Here is a 14,811-nt window from a genome sequence, read left to right as displayed (position 1 = left end):
TGTAGAAAACGAATATGGAAATGAAAATTTGCACAAAAGAACGGGGGTGAGTCGAGGACTTTCGGAAAATTCACACAATCTGATTTTTCCCTCATAACTTTCAGGAAAATGGATATATGTTAATGAAATTTTATAGAAACACCTTTCAAGTAGCATAGATTACGATTATAAAAAAAAAATTGTGGGGAAAGGATTTTGGGGAAATTCACATGATACGATTTTTTTCCGCATAACTTTCAGGAAAATTGGTATCTTTTAATGAAAGCTTGTACAAATACCTTTCAAACGGCTTAAATTACAATTGTAAAGAAATTTGTTTGGAAAATTTTTCCAAGGGGAGGGAGAGGAGTTTTAGAAAAACGGAGTTTCGGATCAAGAAGACCACATAAATTGGAATTTCTTCGCTTTGATAAGGATGGAACGCCGATTTTTCCCAATTGTTTTTCACCACAGCCTTCGAAATGATGAGGAGCATCTTTTTATGAAAAAACGGTTTGGAAAATTTATGATTTTTTTTTTTTTTTTACTCTCTTCTAGAAGTTATGAGAAAACAAAATCAGTGTTGGGGGCAGACATGTCTAAGAATGCCATATAACTGTTTGTTTATATTTTATTTGGGACATAAGCAACCCTGACAACTTCCCGAAAGAAAGTTATGAATTTTCGAACGACAAAGTCAAAATTGAAAGATTACGGAACGAAGAAAGATGGGGGACAAAAATGTTTGTTGCCGCTCAATTTTTTTTTTATTTCACTCGGATATGATCAACAATACTTAAAACATACACATCTGAAGAAATTTTCCTGCGCCAAATACTTTCTCATTCTATTCTACAGAGTTACAATGTATGTGTGTGCTTCTAAGGGGGAAGGGCACACGAGTCACAAATACACATATATCATATTTAGTTATATCACATACGATAAGATGGTACTACTAAAGCAGAGTGGTCCCGAACGCGCTAGCTAGTCGTGAGTGGTCGATCCTACAAAAAAGTGCGCGTGTGCAAATGAATACATGTGTTTAGGGTTAGGATCGACCACTCACGACTAGCTAGCGTGGACGCGCGACTGCATGTTCGGGACCACTCTGCTTTAGTAGTATCCGATAAGATGACATTCTTAACTGAAATACGGAGCGATATATTAATTTTTTATAATTGCACCAGATTTAAACAGTTATAGATGATAGTTAAAGTGCAGGGGAAAAAATCTTGTAAAGTGTACGATCTCCGACAGCATCTTAATTACAGTCATTATAAAAAAACTTGCTAAGAGAGAAAATGGAATTAAAATAAATAGAAATATAAGAAATTATTACTCTACTTACAATTCCATCAGACTTGTAATCTTCAAAGAGTTCCTTCCACTTCAGTATTCATACAAAAATGTTGAAATCTACCCAGAAAAAGTTTCTAAATTCAGACGAGGGGAGAGATTAAAGAAAATTTGCTGCTAAAAACACGGGAGTGTATACAAATCAAGAAAAGAGAAGAACATTTTCACTTCAAAAGCTCGATTATTACGACGGAAATATAAAAATAAAGAAATAGGCGATTTAGGTACTACAATCCACTTAGCAGTTAATTAAAGCCTTGCAGTTTAGGATGAAAGAGCGTAGCAAATACTCATTTTTATCAGCGCCGAAAGGATGCAAGTGAAAATCGACTTCTTTGGAATTTGAGCTCAAAGCGTAATGCCGAAACAGAGGCCACAAAGCAGTTGTCTGGTGTTCTAAAGTTCTGCAAGCACGATGCCTTAAATACCACGTTAATGATAGTACAATCAAAATAATGCGGGCACATACAAAAACATAATTGGGTATAGAGAGTAAGCGGAACGAAAGTATTGCTACATAAAAGTCGATAGTGAAAAAAGCAGTTTTATAACTCGTAAGTATTTTATATATATATATTTTTTTATTTATTAAAAGATTTAACAGTTCTAATAACAACATTTACGTGTAACTTTTGCGGCAGGGTGGGTGATGCATCAGAAAAAAAGGAGGAAATGATATTTAGTAGTAGCAGTACGTTACCCGATGTAGATTGTGCAAATAACATTGTTAACGCTGCAGATAACGATTTTTTTATCGGTCAATAAAAAATCAAAAAAATCAGCACAGAATTTGTTCCCTGAAAGCAAAGATAAAGCGATCAACGATGCCTAGTTTCAAAGTTCCGGCTACTTCTGGTTTACGACGCACAACATACTAGTACACCGTTGCCCAGAAAGCCACTTATCGACGAGACGATAGTGTTGAACTCCCTGTTGTCTTAAAAGAAGTTATTCTCCTAAGACATACACTAGAACACTTATTAAACCTGGATAAGAAATGAGTTTGCAGAATCTCCAGATAGCTGCAATGAAACCAGTTATTGGAAATATAGCAGTAGAGGTATACATTTTTGTGAGAGGAGCATAATTATGGAAAATAAATTGTGTGAGGATAAAGTTGAATTTAAAACACGATCTAAAATGATCGATTCTCCAGAGGATATAAAGAAACGAGCAGGTAAAACATCATACCAATGTGATGTCTGTAAGAAGATATTTTCTCAAAAAAGTAACCTTATTAGACACAAACGCATTCATACAGGAGACACACCATATCGCTGTGACATCTGTAGTAAATCATATAATCAAAAGCAAGCCTTAACTGCTCACAAATATATTCATACTGGTGAGAAGCCTTATCATTGCAATACTTGTGGTAAATCATTCTCTCAAACTGACCGCTTAACTGCACACAAACGTATTCATACAGGAGAGAAGCCATATCATTGTGATATTTGTGGTAAATCATTCTCTAGACAAAGTGATTTAACTAAGCACAATCGCATTCATACAGGAGAAAAGCTGTATCATTGTGACATCTGTGGTAATTCATTCTCTCAGAGACATGTCTTAATTACTCACAAATTTATTCATACAGGTGAGAAACCATATCAGTGTAATATCTGTGGTAATTCATTCTCTCGAAGTCATCGCTTGACTGAACACATACGTACTCATACAGGAGAGAAACCATATCACTGTGATATCTGTAGTAAATCATTCTCTCAAAATGGTGACTTGACCAAACACAATCGTGTTCATACAGGAGAAAAGCCATATTGTTGTGATATCTGTGGTGAATCATTTAGTCAGAAAAAAAGCTTAACTACACACAACCGTATTCATACAGGAGAAAAGCCATACCAGTGTGATATCTGTGGGAAATCATTCTCTTATAAAGTTACCTTGAATAGACACAAATGTTTCCATACAGAAAAGTAACTGTATCAATGTCAAAATATTGTTTGCAGTAAATAAAGTTCCCCAGGTTTGTCATTCAAATTGCTTCATTTTTTTCTCTTTGGTAGCAATATCAGGAATGCAGATATTGAATTGTTACAAACAATGTTTCTTTGTTTTTTGATTTTTTTCCATTTATGTTATTGTATTTGGCAGATAATTCTGTTGAATGGATTGGTAACCCAGTATGTCAGTGATAAAAGCTTTAATGTATAAAGACATCATTTACAGGGCATTGGTTGGTCTGGGGCTATGAAAGATGATGCTTACCTAAGCTACTATACAGTGGCACTGAGCTTGAAAACACTTGGTTGAGAAACAAGCTTCTAAACCACACAGCCATGTCTGGGCCTATAATTTGATACTTATTCTGTTAGTTCTTTTGCTGAACTGCGAGGTTATGGGGATATAAACATGTTATCATATATTTATTTAAAATACAATGAAAAGAGCATTGAAAAGATATGATATGACCATAAATGTATATAATTTATTTATCAAATATTTCTGTTCTGAAATTCTCTCCTCATTGAATATTCTGCTACTTTTCTCCCAATGCCATTGGAACGTTAAAATGATGAGGAGGAGTAAGTGTGACAGTGTGTGTGTGAGAAGGATTTACTTATTTCATTACAGGTATAGGATCTATTTGACTAGCTCCAGTACAGTTTCTATCCTCTGTTATGGCCTGGAGGACTATGATAAACAAGAGGAGTGGGGTGAGAAGAGAAACGAAAAAGAAAACAAAGCAATAGAAAGAAAACATGAAAATTAAAAAAAGAAAAATAATGAAAAAGGAGGAAGAAATAAAAAAAGGAAAAGAGGTAAACTTAAAAGAAAAGAAAGGATAAATAAAAATGAGAAAGAAAATAGATAATAAAAACGAAAAGAAAACAAAATAAACAAGAAACAAAACAAAGAAAAATAAATGAATTACGAAAAAGAAACAAAAGTAAAAATGATATAAAAGAAAAAATGAAAATAGAATAAAAAAAGGAAAAGCCACAGAAAAAAGTAAAAAACGATTTTTGTCTTGTTTTTGTTTCTTTTTCCTGTGTTTTTCTCTTAGTTTCTTTCCTTTTTTATTTCATATTCTTTTGTTTTTGTTTTTAATTTATTTTTTCTTTTGTTGTTTTTCTTTTCTCTTCTCCTTTCGTCTCCTTATTTTCTTTTTCAATTTCTTTATTCACCATAAGGTTAAGAAAAAGAGGGGACGATACGAGGACAGACAAAACAATTATTGGGAATCAGGGGATCGAATGAAACGAAACGTATGTATAAACAATTTTAAATATATACAATTAAATGCGAATGAATGATGAACAAAAAGTGAAGCGGAGGGCGCGGTCGACCCCACAAACCAGATTCTCACACCGAAGACTTCGTTTTTTCCCTTTTTTTGTACTCGCTGAAACAGGTTCTTTCACTCGCAACATACTTCCATCTTTTACGAAACACACTTTGCGACAGGCGTTTCTTCTCCAACTTTATTTTTCGTTTCATGTAGAAAACGAAAAAGTCAATAAACCCGAGGCTGGAGATGAATATGCCTGTTGCAGTTCCTTTCACTCTATACTACACCTCTTTCGCAACAGCAACTACCGAGAAAAAACAAGCCCGCTCCTCCCTATTCAGGGAGGGCGGCGGAACGACCTTAATTACAGATTCGCTCGACAGTTGTACTATTCTCGAATGCGACAGCAGGTGTTCGACACAAGCTCAGGGTTCAGTCACCTTGGGGCATTGCACAATCGCGTGCAGGACAGTTTCTCTGTCCCGCTCGCATCTTGCACAAACAGGCGAAGGCGCACACCCGTTTCTAAAGAGGTTACCTCGAACCGGTAAAGCGCCTCTGTAACATTGCCACGCCAGGGACTTCTGGTAACTATCCATAGGCCCCGGCTTGAATGTTCTTCGGAATAGGTCGGCGAGTTGCTCTTCGTCGAAGCCTAGGGTTTCTCCCAGTACGTCGTCACGCTTGAACTCTACTAACCCTCTATAGAAAGACGAGGTAGTGCCCCCGCCACCGGCGTTGCCCGACTGAGGAGAAAAGCACGAGTGCCTTGATGAAACTCTGCATGCCACCAGTTCAGTAAAACGATGTGAACTGTGGAAATAACAGCTTGACGAACGGAGACCACACCTGCTCACCGTCCAGGTAAAGCCAGAGGTGCCTAAGCCTCAGCGCATGTCTCCGCATTTTTAACCACGGCATTCCTAGACCACCCTTCAGCGGCTTTTGGCAGCAGATAGAGCGCCTTACAAGAGGTCTGCTGCCCCTCCACAAAAAGCGGGAGAGCATGCGTTCCAGCTTGTTCAGCCACGAATCGGGACAAGGGTCGACGGTCAGGCGGTAGATGATTACAGAAGCGATAAACAAAAGTCAGTAGGTACATATAAGTTTATGCGTAGACCATCATCATCACTACGCCACCACTATCATTACCAGTACCATCATCACCACCATCACAATCACCTGTTTCCATAACATCATCTTCGCCACCACCAACGCAGCTGATAGAAAAAATATAAGAATCCTAACATAAACAATACTGACATTTATGGAAAGTCTTTTCGCATAGCCAGATGGTAACCATGGTGATTCACGTCACAGCATTGTCAGTTGCTCTTTCGTTAATGTGAGAACGTTTGTGAGAAGTCGGGAAGTCACCTGATATATCTCACTTCCGTTTCGTTTGTGTCATTCTGCCAATATTTATTAACACAAAATCGAAGTTGAAATACGTTTGGTTGTGTTGAAGCTATTTCACTATAATGACACGTTTTCTGTAACATAACAGGTAAGACAGTTCTATATTTAAGAGATGAGGAATTTTTTTACATTTGACGGGCATATGGCGTAGTGGTCAAGAGCGCGGGCTACTAACCCCAAGATTCCGAGTTCGATTCACGGCAGCGACCTGATTAATAATAGTAATAATAATAATAATAGTAACATCGTTAGGAATGAGAACCCAGGTTCAAAATTTCCCCAAGACACCTGACGAAGGCTGGAGGGTATATATCAGCCGAAACGTTGTGTTAACAACAAACAAGATGATAAATATCCGTCAAATGTAAATAATATAACAGGTAAGGTATAATAATAGGTATATATTTATTCCAGACCAGTGCTCCCCAACCATATTTGTTTTGTGAACAGTGGGGATCACGCATATAGCAAAATAAAATGCTCTTTCACTCGTATCAGTCATTTGACTGCGGCCATGCTGGAGCACCACCTTTTAGTCGGAGAAATCGACCCCAGGACTTATTCTTTGTAAGCTTGGTACTTATTCTATCGGTCTCTGCCGAACCGCTACGTAACGGGGACATAAACACACCAACATCGGTTGTCAAGCGACGGTGGGGAAGGGGCAAACAATGACTCGCATAAATATATACACACACATATATACGGCGGGCTTCTTTCAGTTTCTGGCCACCAAATCCACTCACAAGGCTTTGGCCGGCCCGAAGCTATAGTAGAAGACACCCAAGGTGCCACGCAGTGGGACTGAACCCAGAACCATGTAGTTGGCAAGTAAGCCACACAGCCTTTTGGGTAAAAAAAAAAAAATTTTAATTGCAACTTTTTCTGACGAAAAGGTGATTTAAGGGAGATTTGGCTGTTGTTTCTAGCATTTCCCATGACCACCCTCGTTCCTTTCTCACTATTTTTATCCCCATTAATAGCATAAACTTATTTATACTATTAAAAAATTGTGTGGGGTAGGGATTTATGATTTTTATCAACCCTAAACCTTACCAGTTTTGGGAAATGCTAGAAATAACAGCCAAATATCCTTTTAGTCACACCTGTTTGTCTGAAAATATTTACTTTTTTTTTTTGGCTTTTTTAGTGAAGGCGTCTCTTAAAGCATCTGGTTGCAAAGTGGCCCTGCATGAGTTGAGAGATGGAGGGATAAGGATAGGTGTCTTGCTGTAGAGTAAATACATGGGTACCCCAGTTGAAAAGGAATGGGGAGCAAGTTAGAGAGTAAGATAAAGAGAGCAATAGTGAGAGAGATGGTGGCAAAGGTGTATTGATACACGTCCTTGAGGGACATTGGTGGGGGTGAGAATAAGTGAGGTGATACAGAGGTTTGGAGGGGCTGAGTGGGCAGGAGGTATTTTGGTGACTGTAATGAAATGATGGAGTAGAGTATAGGAGAGGCTTGGGGGATGGGGACTGTGGTAGGTATGTGATGGCATTGAGGGTGATAGCAGATAAGCAAAGTGTTAATGATGGGGAACAACATAGAGGTTGGAAGGTGACGATTGGTGAAGACAGTAGGTGAGGTGGCGGGGGGTGATAATGGGAATGGAAGTGGTAGTAGTGGGAGAGTCGTACCAGTATGGATAAAAAGCTTGATTGTGTAAATAGGCTACATTTTTCTTTTCTGAAGAAGCTGCTTTTTTGGCCAGGAAATCAGAAAACTGATTTCAAGTAGGAAAATGTTGTTACTAACAGTGGCAATTATGTTTTCAATAAATAGATATATTTACAGTATATTCTATACTCATTTCAACTCCCTACATGAAATACAACATAACTTTTTGGTATTCCTAATATATATATATATATATAAGTGAAAGTGAAATCGTGATGGCACTTGTGCCCGCGGCATGTGTAAGGACTTTCGAGCGTGATCGTTGCCAGTACCCCTGGACTGGCTCTTGTGCGGGTGGCACATAAAATACACCATTTTGAACGTAGCCGTTGCCAGTACCGCCTGACTGGCCTTCGTGCGGGTGACATGTAAAAGCACCCACTACACTCTCTGAGTGGTTGGCGTTAGGAAGGGCATCCAGCTGTAGAAACTCTACCAAATCAGACTGGTGCCTGGTGTAGCCATCTGGTTTCACCAGTCCTCAGTCAAATCGTCCAACCCATGCTAGCATGGAAAGCGGACGTTAAACGATGATGATGATGATATATATATCTCAAAAATGGCGAGACATATTCTTCACTTGGTTCAGATAGATGCTTTTTTCTATATAATTTATCTGTACAAAAAAAATTAGGCAAATTTGCCCAGTTGTATCACTATTCTAAATATCTTCTTTATCTTATATTCTTGTTTATTATTCCAGATTATCTGATGACATTGGCATCAAAGAATCTCCAAGTACATTCTCAAAATTTATCAACTTTTAAAGATTAAAGGAAGATGTTATACATAACAGATATATCTCACTCATTTAATATTATTTGTAAACTGAGATTAGAAGTAATTTTATCTACCTCATTATCTGGAATATGTACAAGATAATATTTCTAATTCAACTTGGATTACAAGCATCTTAAAATATCTTCAAAGTTTCCAGTTGATGAGGAAATAACAGAAGAAATATTGGTTTTGAATCAATAAAAACAAAAGGAAGAAAAATTATGGAAAATGAATTATGTGAAGGCAAAGTTAAATTTGAAGCAAGATCTAAAAGAATTGATTTTCCTGTTGATAGCAAGAAAGTAAGAGAAAAAGCATCATCGACTTGTGATATCTGTGGTAAAACTTGCTCTGAAAGTAGTGATTTAGCTATTCACATACACTCTCATACAGGTGAGAAGCCATTTCACTGTGATATCTGTAATAAATCATTCTCTCTAAGTAGCACTTTAGCTACACACAAACATATTCATACAGGAGAGAGACCATATCACTGTGATATTTGTGGGGAATCATTCTCTGCAAGAAGCTCTTTAACTAAACACAAACGTATTCATACAGGAGAGAAACCATATCACTGCAATATCTGTGGCAAATCATTCTCACAAAGTAGCAATTTAACTTACCACAAACGTATGCACACAGGAGAGAAACCATATTATTGTGATGTCTGGTAAATCATTCTTGGAGGCTGGTTCCTTAACCAGACATAAACGTATTCATACAGGAGAGAGACCATATAATTGTGATATTTGTGGTAAATCATTCTCTCAAAGTAGTGATTTAACTAAACACAAACATACTCATACAGGAGCGAAACCATATCACTGTGATATCTGTGATAAATCATTCTCTCTAAGTAGCACCTTAACTAAACACAAACATATTCATACAGGAGAGAAACCATAATACTGTGATTAATCATTCTCTAACAATAGTGATTAAGCTAAACACAAACATATTCACACAGAGGAGATGCAATATCACTGTGATATCTGTGGTAAATCATTTTCTTATAAAGGAAACCTAACTTCTCATATAGGTATTCATACACAACAGTAACTATATCGACGTCAACATTCAGATTGAATTAAATGCTGTGCAACAAACATACCACTTGATGTGTGTTGAAGACATTCTCTTCCTCTTCTTGCTGGTATATGTAGTAATTTCATGAATACTGATACTTGGCAATCTTCAGAAAATCTATTTATATAGCATTGAATGAAACAGAAGAAATAACCATCTGTGTGTCACTCAATGTAAATACATCTTGAGAAAGCAAATTAACTGAGATTATTCATCCACTGATTATATCTCGTATGGACATAATGTATTTAGAAATAACAATTACAGACATCTCAAAAGTAAATAGTCCACTACTCTCATTGTGCTGTTTCATCTGACTGATTTTCCTCTTTAATCCAATGCTAAACTTCAAAATCTTCTAAAACTGCACAAGGTATGTCTGCTGAATATTTGGTTTAAGTATTTAACTGCATTAAATGACCTATTTTATTTCTAAAAATATATTACCAAAAAAAGAAAAAATGATGCTGTCTATTTACTTTTGAGATGTCTGTGTATATCAGAAACAGATAAAAACTATCCTGCAATGGTGATAAAAATGCTAGATGGATATTTCAGTCTCATTTGACTATGTCAGTAGCATAAACTCCCAGCCAACCACATACTAAGACAAGAAAAAAGGGATTAAAACAATCACTGCTGTTACAATTTGCCACTTGGCTGAATAAAACGGATAAAAATAGAGAAATAGGCGATTTAGGTACATATATCTGGGATTAATAATCCTTTTGACAATAAGTTCAAGGCTTGCAATTTAGGATGAGAGAGTAAGCTGATGAGATCTACGCAAGAGCATATTTTTATCGCCACCGAAAAGATGCAAGTCAAAGTCGGCCTCGGTGGAGTTTGAACTGAAAGCATAAAGCCAGACGAAATGCCACAAAGCAATTTGTCTGGCGCACTAACGATTCTGCGAGGTCGCTGCCTTAAATGCATCGTTACTAATAATACGATCAAAACAATGCAGGCAAATACAAAAAGAGAATTTGGTATAGAGAGTAAGCGGAACGAAAAGTGTAGCTGCATAAATGTCGATAATGAAATAATCTGCTTTATAAATCGTTAGTATTTCATTTCGATTTTTTTATTAAGAGATTTAACAGTTTTAATAACAATATTTTTGTATTAAGTTTTGTGGCATGGTGGGTGATACACCAGAAAAAGAGAGGAAGTGATATTTAGTAGTTATAGAAAGAAGTACTAGCAATATGTTACCCGATATAGATGTGCAAATAACGTTATAGACGGTGCAGATAACGATTTTTTATCGATCGGCAAATAAAGCACTGCTCATTAGACAATTTGTTCGCTGATAGCATATACAAAGCCATTGACTATGCCTAGTCTCAAAGTTCCGGCTACTTCTGGCTTTCGAGGTACAACATGTTGATACACCGGTGCCCAGAAAGCCAGTTATCGAAGCAGGTGATTGTGTTGAACTCCCTGCTGTATTAAATGGAAGAAGTTACTCTCCTAAGGCATACACGACAGCGCTCGGCATATTTTACGTTCGAACCTGCCTACAGGTGTCGCCGAGAAATATGCAAATGTTCGTTCCAGATATCACTGCAGACAGTTGCTTGATGAATGTTGTTTATGGAGCACTGGCTCAATGTTAATATAAGAAAGCGGTAAGTTGTCAAAGGTTTATTTGAAGGCTTTAATAATAAATATAATTATGTGAGCCCTTCGACTTCGATACTAACTTCGTAAGTGAAACGTTGGTCTGTGATTTTTCAAAACCTTTTGATCGACTGTCACTGGAGATGTAAAGTAAATCAATTAGTAATGAATATTACTAAAGCAAGGATGGTGGAGAATACACACCTTTCAAACGGCATGCATTACGTATGTCTAATGTGCTGCAAACCCCTTATTTCTGTTCAGAAAAAAAAAAAAAAACTGGTGGTGGGGGAGGAGAAACTGGAATTATTGAAAAATGTTTTTCTTTCGTTCGATGAAGGAATTACGGTGACCTTATATGCTATAATCTGCAATCCAGTGATTTTTAAGAGGTATGTAAAAGGTATTTTGTTTTAATTTTATGCTTTTACTTGTTTCACACACAAACACTAACGTGGCTTTTCTAAGGATTTTGTATCATTTTTTCTCTCCTATCCAGACTTCGTTACCACTAATTTTCATAACTTCAGCATTATCACTTATCATTCTTCTCAAACTTGTTTGAATTTTCAATCTAATGTAATCCACACTCTAGAAAAACGTATTTCTGCGAAATGTTATCTTAAAATATGGGTAAAGAAAAGGAGCTAATGCAGTTTCGCATCTCACCTTCAAAAAAGGAGTTTTGGGGGATTCCCCCTCCCCTTTTATCCGAACAAAAAATAAGGGGTTTACGACACTTTCGGTATCCATAATGCATGTCGTTTGAAAGGTATTTTCATAAAATTTCATGAAACGATATTTTCCTCAAAGTTATGGGCGAAAACCTCGGATCTTGTGAATTTTCCGAAGTCCTTCCACCCTCCCCCATTGCTTTCACGCATTTTTGTTTTCATATTCGTTCCCTACACATTTTTTTACACCCGTTGCAGTATTTTTTAAATTTTTATTTCGTTTCCGGGTAATATTGTAAACATTAACCGTAAAGCGGCGTAATTAATTACCTAAACGGGAATAAAGCGGTGTAATTAGTAAACTTAACTTCGATGAGACTCTAAAATCTGCTGAAATTATGAAAAGTAAAATATTACTAGGTATTAGGATAAACAACTTCTTACCATGTGTGACGATATAACTATTATATTATGAGAGAATATGTCCTTGGGACTGAGTAGCCTTCACCACCAACACGTACACGGTAACCCTATAGAATAGAGTCGGAAATTATTTTGCCTACCTAAACATCCGCAATTTCTTAGGATATCTATGTTTTAAGTATTGTAGATTATGACACCACGTGATTTTTTAAAGAAAAGTAAACTGGGTGGGAGCCAAAATTTTTGCCTTCCATCCACCTTTATTTTGTAATCTTCCAGTTTTTGACATTTTTGTTTCTTCTGAGAATTCATAATTTCTTTTGGAAAACTTGTTTTGGTAGCTTGTGACCCAAATAAAATATAGGTAAGAGTTGCACATCTATCCTTGTTTCTTGTGTGTGATCATTTCCCCAAACTACTATGTTAAATGAATCAGTGACAAGCGAATCATAGAACACATGGGGACCCCATAACTTAACCAAATATCACCTATGGACATTTTCTTCAAACACACATGATGATCTTGTTTCATGGCAAGAATAAGATTTCATAACAAAACCAGTAAATAAAAACGGAAATGATGGGAAAATATCATAACACTTCGAACCTTTTGGTGCAGCTTCTTTTCCTCAGGTATCTGTTGCTGATAAAGGGCTATTTCATCTCTGTTCAGGACTTGACATAGTAAATGTCCACCCTTGTTCATCACTTTACTAAATTCTTTAGGAAAACTGCAAATCTACTGAAAGATGAACGAGGGTCAAGGGGATTGAGGGGTATCTGTGATAAAATGATTTGGATGGAATGTAGGGCAGAGATGATGGCCAGAGATTGGGAGGAGTAAAGAGGTGACTGACTGATGGAGAGGTGATCAATGATGAAAATGAGTTGGATGGAAAGCAGGGAAGAGGAGGGGAGAGTATTTGATGACTAGAGATTGTTCCACTACTTTTTAAGTATCCTCTTTGTCTGATAATGTTCTTTTTTGCTGTGATTTCAGATCATCAGATGATCTGAATATTTTTACACCTGATACATCAGCAGCCTTCATCATCTTTAAAAGACTAAATCAGCATTTGGAATGTTTACAAGAAGAGTTTTCCTTCTTATTAAATATGGATTACGAATGAGTTTGCAGAGTCTCCATATCGCTGCAAAGATCACAGCTGCTGGAAATATAGCAGTTGAAAGATACATTTTTGCAAGAAATTAAGTATATGCAAAAAAGAGACAAACATCTGTATATCTTTGTGAGAGGAACATAATTATGGAAAATAAATTGTCTGAGGATAAAATTGAATTTAAAACACGATCTAAAATGATCGATTCTCCAGAGGATATAATGAAACGAGCAGGTAAAACATCATACCAATGTGATGTCTGTAAGAAGATATTTTCTCAAAAAAGTAGCCTTATTAGACATGTGCGCATTCATACAGGAGACACACCATATCGCTGTGACATCTGTGGTAAATCATACACTCAGAAGCAAGCCTTAATTACTCACAAATATATTCATACAGGTGAGAAGCCTTATCATTGCAATACTTGTGGTAAATCATTCTCTCAAACTGACCGCTTAACTGCACACAAACGTATTCATACAGGAGAGAAGCCATATCATTGTGATATTTGTGGTAAATCATTCTCTAGACAAAGTGATTTAACTAAGCACAATCGCATTCATACAGGAGAAAAGCTGTATCATTGTGACATCTGTGGTAATTCATTCTCTCAGAGACATGTCTTAGTCACTCACAAATTTATTCATACAGGTGAGAAGCCATATCACTGTGATATCTGTGGTAATTCATTCTCTCGAAGTCATCGCTTGACTGAACACATACGTACTCATACAGGAGAGAAACCATATCACTGTGATATCTGTGGTAAATCATTCTCTCAAAATGGTGACTTGACCAAACATAATCGTGTTCATACAGGAGAAAAGCCATATTGTTGTGATATCTGTGGTGAATCATTCACTCGGAAAGAAAGCTTAACTACACACAATCGTATTCATACAGGTGAAAAGCCATACCAGTGTGATATCTGTGGGAAATCATTCTCTTATAAAGTTACCTTGAATAGACACAAATGTTTCCATACAGAAAAGTAACTGTATCAATGACAAAATATTGTTTGCAGTAAATAAAGTTCCCCAGGTTTGTCGTTCAAATTGCTTCATTTTTTTCTCTTTGGTAGCAATATCAGGAATGCAGATATTGAATTGTTACAAACAATGTTTCTTTGTTTTTTGATTTTTTTCCATTTATGTCAGTGTATTTGGCAGATAATTCTGTTGAATGGATTGGTAACCCAGTATGTCAGTGATAAAAGCTTTAATGTATAAAGACATCATTTACAGGGCATTGGTTGGTCTGGGGCTATGAAAGAAGATGCTTACCTAAGCTACTATACAGTGGCACTGAACCTGAAAACACTTGGCTGAGAAACAAGCTTCTAAACCACACAGCCATGTCTGGGCCTATAATTTGATACTTATTCTGTTAGTTCTTTTGCTGAACTGT

The 14,811-nt window shown here is 36.6% G+C and overlaps 3 protein-coding genes across 8 annotated transcripts in view; 2 read left to right on the top strand and 1 right to left on the bottom strand.

Annotated features, from left to right (window-relative positions):
• Positions 1–14,811, bottom strand: part of LOC106877951 (uncharacterized) — a 36,865-nt gene that overhangs the window by 5,594 nt on the left and 16,460 nt on the right. The window contains exon 3 of the mRNA XM_089344079.1: positions 9,498–9,501. Within this exon, the coding sequence (XP_089200205.1) occupies positions 9,498–9,501 (4 nt within the window). The remainder of the gene's footprint in view (positions 1–9,497; positions 9,502–14,811) is intronic.
• On the top strand, positions 1,316–14,459 carry LOC106877950 (uncharacterized). 6 transcript variants are annotated; one of them, XM_089344060.1, is made up of 4 exons: positions 1,316–1,892; positions 4,494–4,568; positions 8,395–11,575; positions 13,281–14,459. In XM_089344060.1, the coding sequence occupies exon 4, from the start codon at positions 13,548–13,550 to the stop codon at positions 14,397–14,399; it is 852 nt and encodes a 283-aa protein (XP_089200186.1). In that variant the 5' UTR covers positions 1,316–1,892; positions 4,494–4,568; positions 8,395–11,575; positions 13,281–13,547; the 3' UTR covers positions 14,400–14,459. The 6 variants fall into 6 exon arrangements, with proteins under 6 accessions (XP_089200186.1, XP_089200185.1, XP_089200188.1 ...); XM_089344059.1 differs by lacking the exon at positions 1,316–1,892 and adding an exon at positions 3,191–3,325; XM_089344062.1 differs by lacking the exons at positions 1,316–1,892; positions 4,494–4,568 and adding an exon at positions 5,873–6,098 and having other exon boundaries at positions 8,395–9,933.
• LOC149130572 (uncharacterized) lies at positions 2,428–3,339 on the top strand. Its single transcript, XM_089344046.1, has one exon. The coding sequence runs from the start codon at positions 2,428–2,430 to the stop codon at positions 3,277–3,279; it is 852 nt and encodes a 283-aa protein (XP_089200172.1). The 3' UTR covers positions 3,280–3,339.

The sequence above is a fragment of the Octopus bimaculoides genome, chromosome 28 (assembly GCF_046866305.1).
Source record: "Octopus bimaculoides isolate indiv1 chromosome 28, ASM4686630v1, whole genome shotgun sequence".
NCBI classification, from domain to species: Eukaryota; Metazoa; Mollusca; class Cephalopoda; order Octopoda; family Octopodidae; genus Octopus; species Octopus bimaculoides.
This window is presented reverse-complemented; position numbering and strand designations above follow the sequence as displayed.